General features: G+C 38.3%; 1 protein-coding gene and 1 pseudogene across 2 annotated transcripts; one reads left to right on the top strand and one right to left on the bottom strand.

Moving 5' to 3' along the window:
* Window positions 1–244: 244 nt before the first annotated feature.
* Window positions 245–2,599, bottom strand: LOC114533600 (annotated as a pseudogene).
* Window positions 2,600–8,632: 6,033 nt separating this feature from the next.
* LOC114535155 lies at window positions 8,633–19,004 on the top strand. Of its 2 annotated transcripts, none has more exons than XM_028556541.1 (3): window positions 8,633–8,702; window positions 15,435–16,761; window positions 17,046–19,004. In XM_028556541.1, exons 2-3 carry the CDS (start codon window positions 15,499–15,501, stop codon window positions 18,984–18,986), a joined length of 3,204 nt encoding a protein of 1,067 aa, XP_028412342.1. In that variant the 5' UTR covers window positions 8,633–8,702; window positions 15,435–15,498; the 3' UTR covers window positions 18,987–19,004. The 2 variants fall into 2 exon arrangements, with proteins under 2 accessions (XP_028412342.1, XP_028412349.1); XM_028556548.1 differs by lacking the exon at window positions 8,633–8,702 and adding an exon at window positions 9,850–10,501.
* Window positions 19,005–19,439: the final 435 nt, after the last annotated feature.

The raw sequence follows: 19,439 nt of genomic DNA, 5'->3' as shown, positions 1-19,439 counted from the left end.
CATTGAAGATATCTAAAATGTTCCAGATATGTTTTCTACATGTACAGTATAATGTAGATTAATTCAGTTATAGTTTGCACAATGATAGTTGTTGCCATGTTTGCAAGTTGGGTTTGGAATAAGAACTATAAACAGAGAAATCTTTCAGAATGCTGAAAGAATAACCAATTGAGTTGAACTTTGTTACCAAGTGTTTAATTAATACTCTTGAAATTGTAAGTTACCAATTTCATTTAGCCTGTTTTTAATGTTGATTTGTTGTCAAAGATATAAAATGCTGAAGGCCTTCTTTAAAAAGGTAACTCTCTCCATTTACCACACCATGAAAGATTGTACTGAAATTAGGATAAGCAGCAACAAATGAATCAAAACGCAATTTCTTCAGCTGTGGGTTTTCATAAATGGGATCAACTCCAAACAATTCTGGTAGGGTAATAGTTCCTCCTTCACTTTCATATAAGGCCACAGCTTACTTGGTAGTAAATCTTGTGTTGGTAGCAAGCATGCTTTGTTACTTGCTTGCATTCTTTCATTTGGAACTCCCTTTCCTATTTTGAAGGAAAAACAAATAACCTATAAAAGCAAAGCCTGCTTCATTTAAACCAATTTGATGGAGCACACTGATTAAAATTCCGTTATTAAAATTATTAAATGTGCTCTACCTGTTTTTTCTTGAAAAATGCCTGACAATTTTCTTGTTTTTCAGGCATGTGTCTGGAGTTTAATGGGTTAATTAATCATTACTTTTGAGAGGAATATCCTTACCTGGAATAGGATGATTGTTCCAACTGTCAATAACCTGTTTTATTCCTGTATCTGCAACCCTCGACACAAACCATGATACGCAGAATTTGGTAATGTCATCATCCATATTGATGAGTTCTTCATTAGCCATTGAATTGAGAACACTTTTAATAGGGTAATTTACACGAGTGTTAAACTCTACCCACTTTCTCTCAACAGGAAGATTCTACAATAAATAACAACAGTTGACTTGTTTTCTTGTAATCTACAATTATGAAATTATTATGTGCAAATTTATTTTTTAAAATTAATTGGGATTAATACAATTAATAACAGGAAGCAACATCATGATCAAAACCTACAATAGTACTATGTATTTGACAACCAGGCTGAATTGTGATTAATCTCTACAGTAGTTATTAAGCTGGTTTTTTTTCAAATGCTGGGTGATTTTACTTGTCAAAGGGGAAGCACTAGTGGGTTAAGGGCCTTAACCCCTAGAAAACACACACTTTCTACCACCTGCATTTTGCCACAGTTGTTTTTTACATATTTTATTATAATTTACCTTATGAATATTATACCTGCTTTGATGTGGTCTGAATGTAAGGTGATCTAGTTACGTTTCCTCTATACTCTTGCAACCTGTTTTGCACATGCAATTTGAGATAAAATTCTGTTCCATGATCCACGCGTATTTGGTCCCACATTCCATATTGTAAAACAACATTTCTATCAAAAAGCATATGCACATTGCTGTAAAAATACATGCACAATGGGAAGGATAATAGGTCAATGAGTTTTGTTTATAATTAAAATGCCTATATCATGGTTGTGGAGTTTGCATGCCCCAAAGAAACTAAGAAATTTGCAATATATTTTTATCTTGAAAAACTTCATGTTGGGTTTATCAGCTACTGAACATGATGTCGGAAAGGCAATTGCAATTTAGTTTCCTTTAATGTTAATTTGCAGCAAAATTTCCCATTTATTCCCTCATAATTAAACAAAACATATTACATTTCTTTCTCAAAATGCAAACTCTAAAAACTCCACAACCATGATTTTTAATGCTGTATGCTGAATGCTTTACCTGTAAATATGCTCATAAATGAGAACATTATTTTTGACTGGCATTGTAGCAAAAGCTACAATTTTACCACTGAAACCATCAACTGCACAGACTTCTGTTAACCCATACAATGCCAATTTTTCATTTTGATCCAAATGTAATTTGTGACCAAAATACTCAGCATTATATGGCACTGGATTGACTTGTCTTGCTGTGTTGGCATTTCGTTTGGCTTGATATGCGGGAGACACTATAGACAAAGCCCTACCAATGCGCTTTTCACCAGCTGTGACACCAATGCTCCTCATATAGCCCTTCACCATTTTCCGACCCCATGCTGGCCCAACCTAAAATAAAGGTTCATAACACCTAGACAGCTAGATTTTCTGAATTTGCTTTGGGGCAAGAGTGCCAAAAATTAAGGTTTCGGGATGGGAAGTGAGTGGCAGTGTGTAAATATGCTGCTGATAAACTGAGGTTTGGGGCTACAGTTGGCAGGGGGAGGGGGAAATTGTGAGATTTTTTGGGACCATATAGTATTTGATTTAAAACCTTTTTCTTACTCTCTTACCTTGGCAACAACTGTCCTTGCACATTGTGCAAATCGTCATTAGATACACGTGTTGTGAGTGTATGTCATTCCACAGCAAAATCTTCTTACTGATCTTTCACTAAATCCTCTTTTTCCTGGAAACGCTTCTTGTAATATCAGGCTTACTTCAGAGTGTGTTTTTCTTTGGTTAACACGAGATCTTTTACGTACTCCAAGTTAACTTCATCCATATTTGCTGCTGATTAGCCTAACTTGTTATCAAAGCTTAAGATTCCCGCGCTATTTTAGTTATGAGGACACCCCCCCCCTACGCAATTTTGCTACCGGAAGTGCAATCAATTTTCGATTTTTTTCTCGAAAGGAATAATTGAAAATTGATTGCTTTTATAATTTTGTACAAACACCGTATATATATTAAATTGAAAGATGGTGAAAATCGGCAACGATACTAAAGAAAAAATTCCCAATGTGCGCCGTTTTTTCTTTTAAATTCGTCTTATAAAAGCATAAAAATTAATATCCGAAATTTATTTTTACATATATTTACGAATTGCAAAATAAAAAATTGAAAATTGAATGCAATTTTCAATTTTCAATTTCGGAAAAAATTGAATGGACGAATGACCCACGCATTACTAAGTTAGTAAAACGCGGACTGGACTAAATTAGTAAAACACGGACTGGACTAAATTAGTAAAACACGGACTGGACTAAATTAGTAAAACACGGACTGGAATCGATAAAATTTCTTAAATTTTATAATTATTATCACAACAAGAGATTTAAAAAGTCGTATATACTTTCCTAAAGTTTTGGAAAGGAAGCGTAGAGCCTTGAACATTATTCACGATGTAAAGAAACGAGGAGCGACGAGCATTGCTTCAAAACATTCCGGGCGTAAAAATCGAGCAATTCTTTCAGAATCTACGCAATTTATCATCTTATGTTATGAATTACGAGCATTCAATTCAACACAAATATAATTTGGAAGGCTTATTCCATTAATAGAGCTAAGAGGTTAGGAAGAAACGATGCTGTGTTGTTTATATATGTGCTGATAGATCTCTTACACGAATATATATTATGTCGATAGCAAGTCGATACCTGGTATTCTGCATATACAGTACATAAATAATATTATACAGAACGGACATTTTGTGCAGTAATCAAATCATTTTGCCGGTATACAGTATTGATTATAAGTATATTGTTTTGTATCGATTAACGCGTCGAAGTATGATTGTGTCTATGATGTGGATATTAACTATTATGTCTATGATGTGGATACTTCGACGCGTAAATCGATACAAAACCAGTGGCGTAGCCAGCCCGACAATTTAGTCATGCTATGCTAATATTTTGGTGTTCATTGACTGTGAAAACAATAAATTTATAAAGAAATGAATATTGTATCGATTAACGCGTCGAAGTATGATTGTGTCTATGATGTGGATATTAACTATTATGTCTATGATGTGGATACTTCGACGCGTAAATCGATACAAAACCAGTGGCGTAGCCAGCCCGACAATTTAGTCATGCTATGCTAATATTTTGGTGTTCATTGACTGTGAAAACAATAAATTTATAAAGAAATGAATAATAAAAATAACATGAAATTTGCATAGCATGACTAAATCGTCAGGCTGGCTACGCCACTGTATAAAAGAATATACTTATAATCAATACTGTATACCGGCAAAATGATTTGATTACTGCAAAAAATGTCCGTTCTGTATAATATCATTTATGTACTGTATATGCAGAATACCAGGTATCGACTTGCTATCGACATAATATATATTCGTGTAAGAGATCTATCAGCACATATATAAACAACAGCATCGTTTCTTCCTAACCTCTTAGCTCTATTAATGGAATAAGCCTTCCAAATTATATTTGTGTTGAATTGAATGCTCGTAATTGTCGTAATTCATAACATAAGATGATAAATTGCGTAGATTCTGAAAGAATTGCTCGATTTTTACGCCCGGAATGTTTTGAAGCAATGCTCGTCGCTCCTAGTTTCTTTACATCGTGAATAATGTTCAAGGCTCTACGCTTCCTTTCCAAAACTTTGGGAAAGTATATACGACTTTTTAAATCTCTTGTTGTGATAATAATTATAAAATTTAAGAAATTTTATCGATTCCAGTCCGTGTTTTACTAATTTAGTCCAGTCCGTGTTTTACTAATTTATTCCAGTCCGTGTTTTACTAATTTAGTCCAGTCCGCGTTTTACTAACTTAGTCCAGTCCGCGTTTTACTAATTTAGTCCAGTCCGCATTTTACTAATTTAGTCCAGTCCGTGTTTTACTAATTTAGTCCAGTCCGTGTTTTACAAGTCCAATCCAGTCCGCGTTTTACCATATGCCAATTTACTTTCCCATCGTTGAAAGGTAAATTGTTAAATTGTAAAAATGTTACACGAAAACCGGTTTTCAACATCAACTCGCAACGCCGCGATAACTGATGTTTTTGAAAAAGGTTTACGCGTTGAATATGGTATATAGCTATATGAGCAGTTTTTATGAAACGAGTAGAAAGTTTATGACTGTTTAAAGATGATGTACAGTCCGTTCTGAGCATATATTCTGCGCATAACAATGTTTGTTCACGTTGGTTATATAATCTTTACATGACGTATGCGTCGTTATAATTTTCTTATTTTCTTCTCGCTCGACCGGCTGTGATTTGTGATGAATATGCTTATTCTATATTATATTTTGAAGAAAATATTGTTATATTTTGAAGAAAATATAAAGCGAAGCTTGTAAATAAACCGGCCGTTATTTAAAACGTTATGTATTTGTAATTGTAGGACAAGCGAGAAGGTAGCGTCTGTAGGCTGTAGCAATCAATTTTTCAGTCAATACATAGATCAGTAATAAAAACCACTGGTTCGCCAAGATTTCAATAATTGATTTTGTGCCAGAGAAATATTGACTCGAGAAATAGAACGACTCTAAAGCGCAAAATTTATACCCAATTTCGTCAGCATGAGGTTGTAATGTTCTTTCTGAAGAAACGGAATTAAATCGCTTTGTAAATGGCACAAAGCCGGTGTAAACTGAGGAAGAGCTGTTCGTGCACAGTACAAGTTAACATGAAGATAAACGGATGAGATACTTGGTGATGTTTGCAACTGTTTTACGAAGCGCGTCTGGGAGTCGATGTTAAGACTTTTAAGTTTCTTGACAACGACATTTTGTTGCGAAGTGCTACCATATGTAGCCAAATATACCGACGCAAAACTGCCAGATCCAAGTTTTTTTTCTTTGGAAATGCTTCTCCAGGCAAATCTCGGAAGCTCTAAATCCTTTTGTATTAAAACAACTTTCGGGAGCTTAAAGCTCCCTGCCATTTTAAAATATACCACTGAAGTAACTTGGTTTTCAGTCCAGACTATACGCGACAGACTATCATACACAATCGTCGCATGAATGCAGCTGTTTGACAGTTTGTATTTCCGGATACGAAATAATATAAGCTGTAACAATTTAAGGTTACAGCCTATACGAAACTGTTGATAGCTACAAAATCTTTAAAATTGAAATAACTTATCTATGGGTTAGAACGCATTATATAATATTTATGAATTTGGTGTAGTTACTTGGGAATCTTGCTAACACTCTGAACTGAAGTAATAGTATAGCCGCCAGAAAGGTGTGAAAACTGCCAAATGAAATATGAAGACCCTGCGGTTGATTTCCTTTCAAATCAAACGAACAATCATTAACCAAGCAAGCCAGACCCGCTTGTAGTTCAAACTTAGCGTTTTACAGATTTTGGGTCCGCGTTTTACAGATTTTGGGTCCGCGTTTTACAGATTTTGAGTCCGCGTTTTACAGATTTTGAGTCCGCGTTTTACAGATTTTGAGTCCGTGTTTTACAGATTTTGAGTCCGCGTTTTACAGATTTTGAGTCCGTGTTTTACAGATTTTGAGTCCAGTCCAGTCCAGTCCGTGTTTTACAAATGCAGTCCAGTCCGTGTTTTACAACATGCCTGTATTTTGATGGAAAATCACTCGGTTGTGAAATTTTAAGCGCACGAAATGCCGTATGCATGCAAACACTTTAAATATCGTGTCATGTCGATATATACCAGAAAACTCTTGCTACAAATTCACAGGATTTATGGTGTTCGCGGTTTGAATGAGTTTGTTTTTGTTATTGTAAATTACGGCATAGCATAATTCATTTAGCCCAATAAGGGGCGGGTTTACACACCGCGGGGCCTGCGGCATTTTCTTCACGCGGAACTCCAAATTTCTGCTTTGTCTATAGCAACGAATCGTTCCTAAGCACTGATTTAACTGTGCATATGATGATATAAATTATTCGCATATATTCGCATCATGCATATATAAGGTGATGTTGGGTCACTGGAATTACGCTTTATGCTGATTTTATTATAATAATCATATACATATAGCAACTATAAACCCTGACACAGAATCACAGACAAGAGTATATATGTTAACTTGGTGTTTAAGTTTTTTATTTATATTTATCATATCCTCTGATCCTCATGATATATTTCAATCATGGTTGTCCCCAGGAATACCCAAAGCGAAAAAATCGCGGGGTCCTAAAAGGCGTGGGGCCCGTGGCATTTTTAGCATTTGCCACTGTGTAATCCAGCGCTGAGCCAAGTTCAAGGGAATTATACATAAAAGACAATTTGTTCAAATATCCGACAAATATGGCCGCGGCGTACACTCGTGGCGCGTGAAACGAACTTAGGGCGATTCTCCATTACGTCCGCTCCGCCCGCGCGGGCGAAGCGCGCTTTGTTTTTCAGGTCCGTCACGGTCGCATGGACAGAATTTCAAAAGCCGCTTCGCCTGCGCGGGTGAAGCGGACGTTAATGGAGAATCGCCTTTAGAGTACTCGAGGAACTCACTTACTTGCAAAGCTTGTCTTATTTATTCGGCGAATATATTTTAGTTTGTTTCAATTGTTTGAAAGCGGAATTCTAAACGAATCTCTGGGACTCGCAAGTTGTGGCTAATATGGCGCGTGCATGTTTTTCATACAAATATACTTCCCAGCCAAAGAGATTAGTACAATTTGTTTTTAAAGATATGTTTTTGCGTCCCTGCGTTTTCTGGCAAAGCAGAATAATCGCTTTAAATATAAACTTCAATCGTTTGTCGCTATCTTTCGAACTTTGTTTTATAAAGCAAACCCAATTGATTTGTTTATATTTGAGGCTGCATTGCAAGGTCGCTCTGCCAATGCACAACATTCATAGATTAAAAGAATCGCAATACAATTTACAAGCGTTGCGGTATCCTGCGATGCATTTCGTTCAGCCGTGCAAACGCCCAAAGCCATAGAAGGGCAAAGCCATAGACTTTAAAAAAGCATTCGACAGTCACAGTAGACCTTCTAGATATTATCATTCTTCGAAAAGGTCAGCAATACAGAATAAGGGGAACATCTTTAGAGCCTTTTACATTTTACCTAAGCAATAGGGAGGAGGTCTGTGTAATCAGCAACGAAAAATCAAAGCAAGAATTAGCAGAAAGTAGGGTACCACATGCAAGGCTCTAACTTAGGACCTTTACTATTTTCTCCTTACATAAATGACTTGCCAAATGGCCTCTAGCACACACAGGTAACCGTGTTTGCTGATGACACTAACCTGTCATGTACAGGAAGGTCTCCAACGGATGAAATCGAATGCAAGCTGAATTCAGATTTGCGTCCTATCAGTAAATGGTTAGAAGCCAACAAGTTCACACTAAACACTAAGAAAACAATTGTTATGTTCATAGCCTCGAAAGGAAAAACAAAACAAAAACTCTGGTTCGAAGAGTTTTGATCGCAGAAGAACCGCCTACATACTGTAAGTATATAGGTAAGATATGAGACGTACAGTATAGTCAGTACTGTCTAATGTGTTGAATTAATGCGTCGCGTTATGTCTTTGTTGTCTTTGTTGTCTTTATTGTTTTGTTGTCTTTGTTTTCTTTGTTATACCTTTTTGAAACCGAAGTTTCACCTATGCACACGATTGATATATGCCATATTTCTGCATTAGAAAACAGCTAGTAGAAACGGCTATGATACTCTACACAATAGCGGTTCCTTTAAATTTTCTTAAAAAAAAGTAACGGAATTTGAAGATTTAAAAAGCGTGCAATTTGCTAGCTACCGTTGCTAATTGCTTGGATCAACTTGTCAATCAGCATTGACCTTCCGTAGTTAATGGTATGTAATTAACTAAAGTTATAAAAGACCCAAATTTGCATGACCAGACAAACGCATGCAGACAAGCAATGGGGATCAGAGTCCATGTTTAATTTTGATCGGCCACAGTTTAAGGTAAGCGACCGAGATATTTTTGTTAAATACGACTACGGCCCTGTTCATATGAGCTGGGCTAGCCCGCTTTGCCGGGCTAGTTTTTTTCTTATTCACATGAGGCGGGCTAGCCCGGTAGCGTTTTATAATTTGTTGATGCTAAACAAATCGAAAAATGCTGCTTGCATCGATTACAGCGGTTTTGGGCAGATACATTTCGTTAATTTTGAAATGTATTGTGTTCTTTTGGTTTGCAAATACATATAAAATGGCGAAATGATGCTATGAAGGTATATTTGTAGAGAAAGCGATCGACGATTTACCGGGCTAGCCCGCCTAGTGCGTTCATATGAGCCCGTTTTGCCGAGATCTCACCTCGCTCAAGCGAGATCTCGCTATAAAGCGGGCTGGCTCGCTTTCCATGTGAATCAAATTTCAAAAACATATAGAAACAACTTAGGAAGTAGGATCTCGCCTCTAGCGAGTCAGCCCGGCAAAGCGGGCCATCCCGGCTCATATGAACAGGGCCTAATAGACGTTTCGGAGTTGTTACCGGGGGTTGGAAGGTGTTTTAGGCGGTTTATCTGTGGTATTTTGGTTGAAAATCACTCTATTGTGAAATTGTAAGCGCACGAAATGCCGTATGCATGCATGCAAACACTTTAAATATCGTGTCATGTCGATATATACCAGAAAACTCTTGCTACAAATTCACAGGATTTATGGTGTTTGCGGTTTGAATGAGTTTGTTTTTGTTATTATAAATTACGGCATAGCAAAATTCATTTAGCCAAGTAAGGAGCGGGTTTACACACCTCGGGGCCCGCGGCATTTTTTTCACGCGGAACTCCAAATTTTTGCTTTGTCTATAGCAACGAATCGTTCCTAAGTATACTGATTTAACTGTGCATATGATGTTATGTGTTATTCGCTTGCATATATAAGGCGATGCTGGGTCACTGGAACGACGCTTTATGTCGATTTTATTATAATTATACATATAGCAACTCTAAACTCTGACACAGAATCACAAACAAGAGTATAGATGTAAACTTGGTGTTTAAGTTTTTTATTTATATTTATCATATCCTCATGACATCAGTGGCGTAGCCAGCCTGACGATTTAGTCATGCTATGCAAATTTTATGTCGTTAATGATTATCATTATTCATTACTTTAGAAATTCATTGTTTTCACAGTCAATGAACACCAAAATATTAGCATAGCATGATTAAATTGTCGGGCTGACTACGCCACTTCATGGCATATTTCAATTAAGTTTGTCCCAAGGCATAGCTGGAACGAAAAAATCGCGGGACCCTAAAAGGCGCTGGTCCTGCTGGCAACCTAGTAATTACAAATTCTAATAATAATTTACAGATAAATTTGTGCAAACTCTACAGGGAACATCTTTAAAATTTTTCACATCCTTCCTGAGCAACATAGAGCAGGTCTGTGTAATTAACAACGAAAAATCAAAGCAAGGATTAGCAGAAAGTGGGGTACCACAAGGCTCTAACTTAGTACCTTTACTATATTCTCTTTACATAAACGACTTGCCAAATAGCCTCCAGCACAAACAAGTAACCGTGTTTGCTGATGACACTAACCTGTCATGTACAGGAAGGTCTCCAACGGAAATCGAATGCACACTGAATTCAGACTTGCGTCATATCAGTAAATGGTTAGAAGCCAACAAGTTCACACTAAACACTAAGAAAACAAATGTTATGTTCATAGCCTCGAAAAGAAAAAGAAAACAAAAAACTCTGGTTCGAAGAGTTTTGATCGCAGAGAAACCGCCTACATACTGTAAGTAGGTAAGATATGAGACGTACAGTACAGTCAGTACTGTCTAATGTGTTGAATTAAGGCGTCGCGCTATGTCTTTGTTGTCTTTGTTGTCTTCATTGCCTTTTTTGTCTTTGTTTTCTTTGTTATATCTTTTTTAAACCGAAGCACCCATGCGATTGATACACACCAAATATCTGCAGTAAAAAGCGATAGAAACGGCTATAACAAGACGCCTGTTCTAGCGTTAACTCTGGCGTGCTGCGAACGTACCAGTCTTCAATATAAAAAGCTTCGGAACATAAACAATACAGTCCATATTCATTTAGATGCCTTGCTAACCTTAACGTTGTTCGAACGCAAAATCCAGAAGCACATCGTACTTTAAAAAGTATAGAAGTTCAATTGTTAAAAAATGTAAATAAACCGCATGATACGTTCACTTTGTCTTAAACTTTGCCTTTGGAATTTGTGCTTATATAGTTATATTAAATCTTCAATACTGAGCAAACTGCGATGTTTCAACGTGCCCATACAGTACCACATCATCTTGTTAAACGACGAAATATTAATAGCAGCGATATTATTAAAATAGGACCAGAATCTACATGTATTAAATATATTCTGACCATAATTCAAACTAAATTATTGAAATATATACATTTCACAATAGCGATACAAATTTACAGAATAATTCTCCTTTTCCTAAAGATTGAGTTTTTTTTATAGTGTTTTTAAAGGAAGAAAGATTTTAGGACTTACGTCTAAGGAAGAACATAACTTAAGACTACGTCAAAAAACGCTTACTTGATTTAATCTACATTTATTGCGTAAAGAGGAAGAACCTGTTTATTACAATGCGTATAGGCATTGTTACAACTTGACCTTTGATAATGCTATATACAGGGTGTCCCAAAAAACCCGAAAACTATTGAAATCACCCATAACAATGCCATTGTTAGAGTTTGAATGCCTAAGCACTCTGTTGGGCCCACAAGTGTATAAATCGGGGTTGCCATAAGCATTTTTATGCATGCATATGATGCTGTAAAATTTGCTTGTTCGCAAAAATGATATTTATTAACAATATTTACAATTTACAAATATGGATAACATTATTCAAATGTGCATCTCAAGGACCATGACCTTCGACATGTCCCCTTTCTCTAGCAACACAAAGCATTTAGCATTTTATAAGTTGCATTAAATCCCCACGGGCTGAAATTCGTGAACACGGCATTCAATTTTAACAATGAGTGATTTCAATAGTTTTCGTTTTTTTTGGGACACCCTGTAGTTACCATTGTTACTGAACGTAACAATTCACTTGACATAACAATTTACTGGGACTCTTCCTCCGAATGGCTCATTATGAGTCAAGCATAAACCTACAGTTATTTGCAAGCCAGCGTTAACTGTGAACTTTTTATCACGTTTGTTTACGTTCCAAACTTTTGGGTTTATCCGGAAACGTTGAATGTTAAACTATGAAGCAATCAAGCTACACTGTGATATTTTGACAGTATTGACAGGTTCCGCCCAACTGTCGAAATATCACCGACACAGTGAAACCTGATTGGTTTATAGTTTCATGTTCAACGTTTCCGGTTAAACCCAAAAGTTTGAAAAGGAAACAAACGAGATAAAAACTTCATGGTTAACGCTGGCTTGCAAATAACTGTAGCTTTTAGCCTGCGCGCGACCAGCGTCTAAAGCCACGCTCTGCTTAGGTAAGTTCCTACGCGCCATACGTATATCTGTTGTTTGCTCTGATCTGGCGGCACACAAACTCCGATCTTACTGCTTCTTGCTTCGCATTCCTTTGTGCCTTGGGGTGAGTGCATGATGTCGCCTCTGTTTTTAACGCGGGGCGGCTACTCTTACTTTCAAGCAAATGAAATTTTTGCTTCGGCCTTGACAAACGAACTGGTTTGCCCAAAGTTATAACCCGCACCTTACCAACCTTACCCTCTATAATTAGCTGTTCAACAATTCCCAACTGCCAATGATCCCTCTTCACACCTTGCTCAAAAATAGTCACTATATCTCCCACCTCAACCTTACCTATTCCATGCTCTTTCACCTATGTTTTATGGAACTCTTTGAGATTGACTAAATATTCGCGTCTCCACCTTTTCCGAAAGTGTTTGTTCCTTGTAGTCAGATGGTATACGGATCGGTTGATGTGTTATTGTCATTGTAATCGTTGGGCTCGTCAATATCGTCTGGCATGCTCATTGTGCGCCTACGATGTAGTGAGATAAAGTCAAAATCTCCGTCTCTCGTTCGTCGTATTGGTAAGTCAGTGGTCCACAGTTTATAGCCGCCTGTACCTCTGCAAAAAATAATTCTCACTCCTATTGGTCAATTTAGCATTTCCTAGTACCTTCCTAATGCATTCCTTAACGTTTCTTTATAGCTACCATTCGTTCAAAGAATCCCTCCCACCATGGTGTTCTCTCTAGATTAAACTTCCATATACTATCCTTCTAATCTCTAAGTCTGACTTTACTTCGGGATTATTGAACAGGCGCCTCAGTGTTTTATTTACAGCCTTAAATGTTTTGGTGTTATCTGAGACAATTAGTGATGAGTTTAGTGATTAGTGATGAGGTGCAGTAAAACGTCTTAAAAATCTTCTAAATGTTTGCGCGGTCAAATCCTCAATTATTTCTGAATGGACTGCTCTCGATACGCAACATGAAAATAACGCTGCATAAACCTTGACTATATTTTTCGCTTGCTTTATATAAAGAGGCCCTGCGAGATCTACTTCTCCTATCTTGCCAAATGGCGGCGAATGTCTCACTCGAAATGGTGGCAAAGGCGCGAAGTTGTGGTTTTTGGAGCCTTATACGATTTAACCGCATGTTAGTCTTTCACAAACGCAGCACTCATTTACAACTTTTTTTAAACATTGTCACCCTTTTGGGATCCAAAATTTACTCCGGACGTCTGCTACTTCTATTTGCAATGAAACGCGCCGAGGGCCGAATTTTTATCGTTGTTTATTAGCAGCCAACGTGACGTTCACCCCTACTCAACTTTACGTTTTGATTGAATATGCAGCGATGATTTGAGTGACAGTTTTTAAAACATTTCAACTGTCAACTCATTAGAACTGGCTAATCAAAACAAACGCATTTTATTGTTGGCCAATAAACACCCCACGGTGGCGAAATTGTGCAGTGAATTTTATAAGAATATACAGCATCTTACGTTGATAATAACCCGTAAATCGCTGCGTTGACTATAGCCCAAGTTAACTTTACGTGATTAAAGTTAACGACGTTTTAACTACAAAAAAGTGATTAAAAACTGATTAAGAGTTTTATACAACTGGTCCTTGACCCTAACGCTCACCGCACCAATATGATTATATGACATTATCGTACTCCCAAACATTGCAAACAATGTCAAAATATGCTACGGTCTCAGGTATGACTTTGCGCAAATATATATCAACCGTTCAATTTGATCGTAAGGCATATAGATAGGCCGACAGGTAGATAGATGATAGTAAGTAATACTGAAATTACTGATTTATAATAGATAATTGGGTAATTTTGAATCCAGTTTAGATCCGTGTATTTTCAATTTTGAATTTCGGGTCGGAGTCAGAGTCCGGATTTCGAAGTATGTCGCTCTCGAAATCCTATTCCTACGCTGCTTGCCAACCACTTACTTAAATTAAGGCCCCTTTGCGTCATCCTAATACTAGCCTTTTCAAAACAGCGCATATGCTTCATCGCTCGAATTCTTTCATAAAACAACCAGTTCACTGGACATAACAATTTACTGGATACTCTTCCATGTCATGCCAGTTGATATAACTATTTCTACAACTATTTTACTCTGTATATATCTGAACACAAAAAAGTGACATCACACGGGATAACTCTATCAGTTGTAAACTGTTCTTCCTAAAGCTGCTGTGAGGATCATCTCTTATTAATCCAGTGATACTACAGGAGGAAACCTAAACTAAATTAACTTTATTTACACTGGATAGCTCTATCAGTTCTAAACTGTCTTTCCTAGAAGTCCAGTAAGGATTTTCTCTTATTGATTCAGTGTTACTACAGGAAGAAACTTAACTAAACAACTTTATTTATACTGGAAAACTCTATAGATTCTATATAGACAGTTTTTTTAGACCGTATTCAGTGCTATTGAACTTAATTTACCAAAGGGGGAGGGGTTTTCTTAACGAGGGCGAGGCTGTGGTGACGTCTTGTGTGACGTCAGAAGTTGTCATTGACATTTCTTGTATAGGAGGATAAAAACTTATATTACATCATTTAATATAAGATATTAGTTGGCTGACTGCGCCAATCAAGATAGCTCCTCAAGACTCGCACTGGAAGTACTTAGTTAGATACACTTTACTGCCCTATATAGAAGTATATGTAGAGGTAAATATAGAAGTATATAAGTTATGATTTTTATCACTTCACTAAATGTAGGTAAATTCTGATGGTTCTAAGGGTCTTAATTTCGAGTGGAATTATACACACTTCATATTAAGCCAGGAACAGTTGATGGAAAAATGAGTCAACTATCGGTCCTCCGGCAGGAATCTAACCTACGTTTTTAATTCCTGCCGGAGGACCGATAGTTGACTCATTCTTCCATTAACTGTTCGGGGCTTAAATTTTAAGCGTGTATAATTCCATTCGAAATTAAGACCCTCAGAACCATTAGGATTCACCTACATCGAGTGAAGTGCTAAAAATCATAACTGATTTACCCTCACCTATTCCCGGCATTACCATCCTATACACATTAACCACGCTTGCTCTTGTCAGCTGCCTCTGTAGCTCAGTGACAAGAGCATTGCACGCGCATCGCAAAAGCGTAGGCTCGATTCCTGCCGGAGGACCTATAGTTGACTCATTTTCCTATCAACTGTTCCTGGCTTAAATTTGTTTAGTTTAACTTCAATATGCTCTTATTTACCAGAGAAAAATCAACATTGATTTGGAATCAGAAATAGTCCAACGAAAGAACAAAGAAAATTCTAACAATGTCGCGAGAGTTTGAAATCATGCTCGGTCAGTCCACAAACCTTCTTAAAGGTTTTCAGAAGGACATCTATTCCGTGCCTTTCGCAAATTCAAGCAAACCTGCCCTTTTCCAGCATGAAGCGGTGATTAAGAATCCTGGTGATAACGCCAAATGGTCGTACCCAGTCATCACCCTGCACGAGAACGCCGAAGATCTTCTTTCTGCCGTACTTCAAGTAAAACTACGACCAATGAGGAACGAAGAGCAACCCAGCGAAGGAGGCTCACCATCTTCCTGGCCATCTGGGGCTCTTATGCTTGCAGGAATGGACAAGGTCGCTCGTCAGAAAGCCCTTAAACATCTGTCCGCCCAACTCGATGTTGACCTTTCCACTGCAGGTTGGTCCTATGCTTTGGCTCGATGTACTCGTAAGGTTGGCATGGCAACTCACCTGTGCTACGAGAGAGGAATCTTTGGGAATCCAGATCCTGACAGCACAATCAGACCAGATGCGTTAGCGGCCCTGAAGAAACTCGAGAAACTGCAAAAGACGTCGACGGATGTCACAATGGACGGCGCCAAAGGATATCTAGATTTCTACGAAAACTATGGTACACACTTCGTGTCAAGCATCACTGCTGGTGATTCCATCTTCCAGGTGTTCGCTTATGACGCCTCGGCGTTCAAAGAAATCCAAAAGACCTACAAAACAGACCCAGAATCCTTCGGTGGCCCACTTTCCTACTCCTTTACAATTTTCACCGTACCACGAAGTGATGATGGAAAGTTTGGTTACACAGCTGCAGCTGGAAAAATTTGTATCGCAAGTGAAGATGAAGAATTGGTAAAATCCTTGCATGACGGTCTTTGGTGCGATGAAAGTTACTCTGGTACGAACAGCGTCTTGACTCCGTACCATTATGGTCGTTCAAATTACTTAAACACAACTTTCAAGAAAGTTGTTCTAATTTCATTCGAGTTGGCTTCCCTCAGCATTTTCGCCGAGTATTATCGGATGTTGATTTGGCATCGGGTCTTCAAAGGAGTTATGTTTACAAAATATGCCAATGGCTTTGGCGTAGCGCCGTACTTCAGCAACAACTGCCCGTATGATTTGAACACCATCTTCAAAGATTCAGACCCGATCGATGGTGATGGCCTTCTCTCAACACTTTCAACACCCTCTGTTAACATCATGAAAGAGAAGATTGATCTCGACGCCTTCGTGGTCAGGTTTCCTGAAGTGGTCAGAGAATTCGCAATTTTTGCAAATGCAATTCAGGTAAAGGGGCCTTTAATATATTTAGGTAGGTCATTCCGTCATTCCCGTCGAATAGTGCACAATTCAAAGTACTTTCTTTTTAACTGATCTATATTTGGGTTTGAACACATCGGGTTTAATAAATTGATGGTATGAAAAATCCACCTGGAATTTCGGGAATTGATTTCACATTTCGTAATGTAAACATAGACCGCATTAATACATAAAATTTTGGACATGCCGACAGTAAGCTTGCAGTCAAATTCTATTTGAAAGTAATATCTAAAACAATTTATTCTCCATAGTTACCAAATTCCAATCACAAGCAAAAGACATCCATCAATGTCCCTGGTTCCTCTCGCGTCACTTTCCTTGGTCACGTCATTTCCTGCGGTGGAAACAGCCCTTTACCACCAAATATCCAAATCACAGATTCAGCTTTCAAAGATATCGAGGGTCGCCTCTTCTGCGGTGAGTTTTATGGTGGTCTACGTATTAGTAATTCCGATGATAGCAAGTCTTGTGTTGTTATGAATGGTTTGATGATGAAATATAATGATAGAAAGGTTACCATAATTCGTGATGTCAGAGAATCTCCTTCATCAAAAATTGTGATGGAAAGACTCACGGATATTCAGTTTTCCCTGGTTGTCGCTGAAGCTCGCCTCAACTTTCTCCTCGCCAACTCCACGAATCACGATAAGAGTATCGAGTTAATGAAGCGTTTCCTCGTGTGGCTTGCTGACGTAACAGGAAGTGAAGACCAACTGCTGGATTTGAAAGCCAGAGCAATGTACCTTGCAAAGGTTGCTGGAAGCCCTCAACAATCTGGAATCCCTGTTCCATTACTCCGCTACGAGGCTTACAAAGATGTCGTGAAAAATGTCCAGAATGTCATCAAAACAGCTTCTGAAAAGTTGCTGAACTTTCAGAGCCAAATCAGAGCAAGAATGGCAGAGGAACGAGAGATCAAACGAGAACAAGCCCTGAACGAAAATATCATCAAGTCTGGTAAATTGTTACAGGAATACATTTCCACCCAAGCAGATTACCAAAGTAGTTTGGAAAGTATGTTTCAGAGCGTCTTCGAAGATAAAGAAGACGAAATGAACAATGTTGCTAAAGAGACAAAGAAGTTAGAATCAGGTTTAAACAAACAAAGAACGGTCGTAGATGAAGCCATTATGGATTACCAGGACGCTGTCGCAGACTGGGAGAAGCAAGAAACGTTAAAAGCAGTCATGGACATCGCCTCTGGTCTCTTTTCTCTCGGTTTCGCCTTCGTGACTCCATCATCGTCCTTCACAGCACTCCAGTCACTTGGTAACGCAGTACAGAAAATTCAAAAGATGGCTAAAGTCTTTGATGCTGTCATTAACGTTTATAAAAGCTTCAAAAAGCTGCCCAAAGATCCCCAAAGAGTTGTCGAAGCCTTGAAAGACTTGGGACCCGAAGGTTTGGTGACGTTATCCACACTTGAATGGGATGAGATGCACGTTAACTTTAAAGCTGTTATTTCCACTGGACCTGATATTTCAGCAAAGACAAAGCTTTCTGCTGCTTTTGAGATCCTCGTCCTTCGTGGCAAAGCCTTGCTGGAATCACAGAGTTCAATTCAGAAAATCGCAGCGGATTTGTCTGCAGTTCAGCAAAGAATAAAGCTTCATCAAGATCAGAAGAAGCGCCTGGACGAGTTGAAAATCAATCTGGATGCGAAACCTCAGAAACTTGATCTTGAAAAAATTGATTTGATTGGTATTTCGGGTCAGCTGTTGTTCTTTCAACGCCAGATGCTGATGATATTGGCCTCCACTGTCGTCATACAAGACAGAGCTTTGCAATACGAGTATCTTCGTCAACCCACTCCGATCGGATCCTTCACGATGATGGGTTTACAGTTAGCTATCTTCAGACAGTCTCAAAGCATCAACCAGGGCCTAACGGTGCAACCACTTCCTCAGAAGCAGAAAGACCCGATCATCTACGAGATTCATGGTGTTCGACCAGAAACCATCACAAACAACCGTCGCTTCGCTTTTAACATCGATATCAACAAATGCGAGTTTGTATCATTCAACTACGTGCGGGTGGAAAGCGTGATGGTCGAGATTGATGGCATCGTTTCCACCGATAGTGGTAAGTATTACACAGAACTTGTGTTTGATGGTGATCCATTTTATGATCGAAGCTTCGACGGTGAAACGTTGACATTTCAAACGACATCGCGAATTTTCACGGGGCTCTAAAAAGTCGACTCTTCAATTCAAGATCGCGAGCCAGGTGTTTTCGAGGATTTCCAAGCGTACGTGTTGACAACCAGTCAAGATCCTTTTGATGGAAAGATTTCCCAAATCACTCCCCTCTCCAAGTGGTACTTCTCTTTGCCTCAAGTTCAATCGAATCAGGGAATAAAGTTTGACGATCGTGTCAACGTACGCCTCATCTTCCATATTTACGCTCAACTGAAGGAAACGGAGATCTCGCCGTTGGAAATGCAAGCTCAATCCCAGCAGTATCTCACAAGTGCACCACCGTTCGTTGCAGCGTCACCATCTTCAAATTCCACAGAATTTGTATCCAAAGATACAGTTCTCGCCATGATGAAGGGCAAATCCATTTGCGGAGGATGGGATGTTGTTTTCTCCATGACAGCTGAACAAGTCAACGAACAGTTGAAAGGTCAGTACGAAGACAGGAAA

This window comes from Dendronephthya gigantea, unplaced genomic scaffold, assembly GCF_004324835.1.
Source record: "Dendronephthya gigantea isolate DGI-Jeju-01 unplaced genomic scaffold, DenGig_1.0 000002F, whole genome shotgun sequence".
NCBI lineage: Eukaryota > Metazoa > Cnidaria > Anthozoa > Malacalcyonacea > Nephtheidae > Dendronephthya > Dendronephthya gigantea.
Note: the sequence above shows the minus strand (reverse complement) of the source record. Positions and strands in the feature narration are given on the sequence as shown.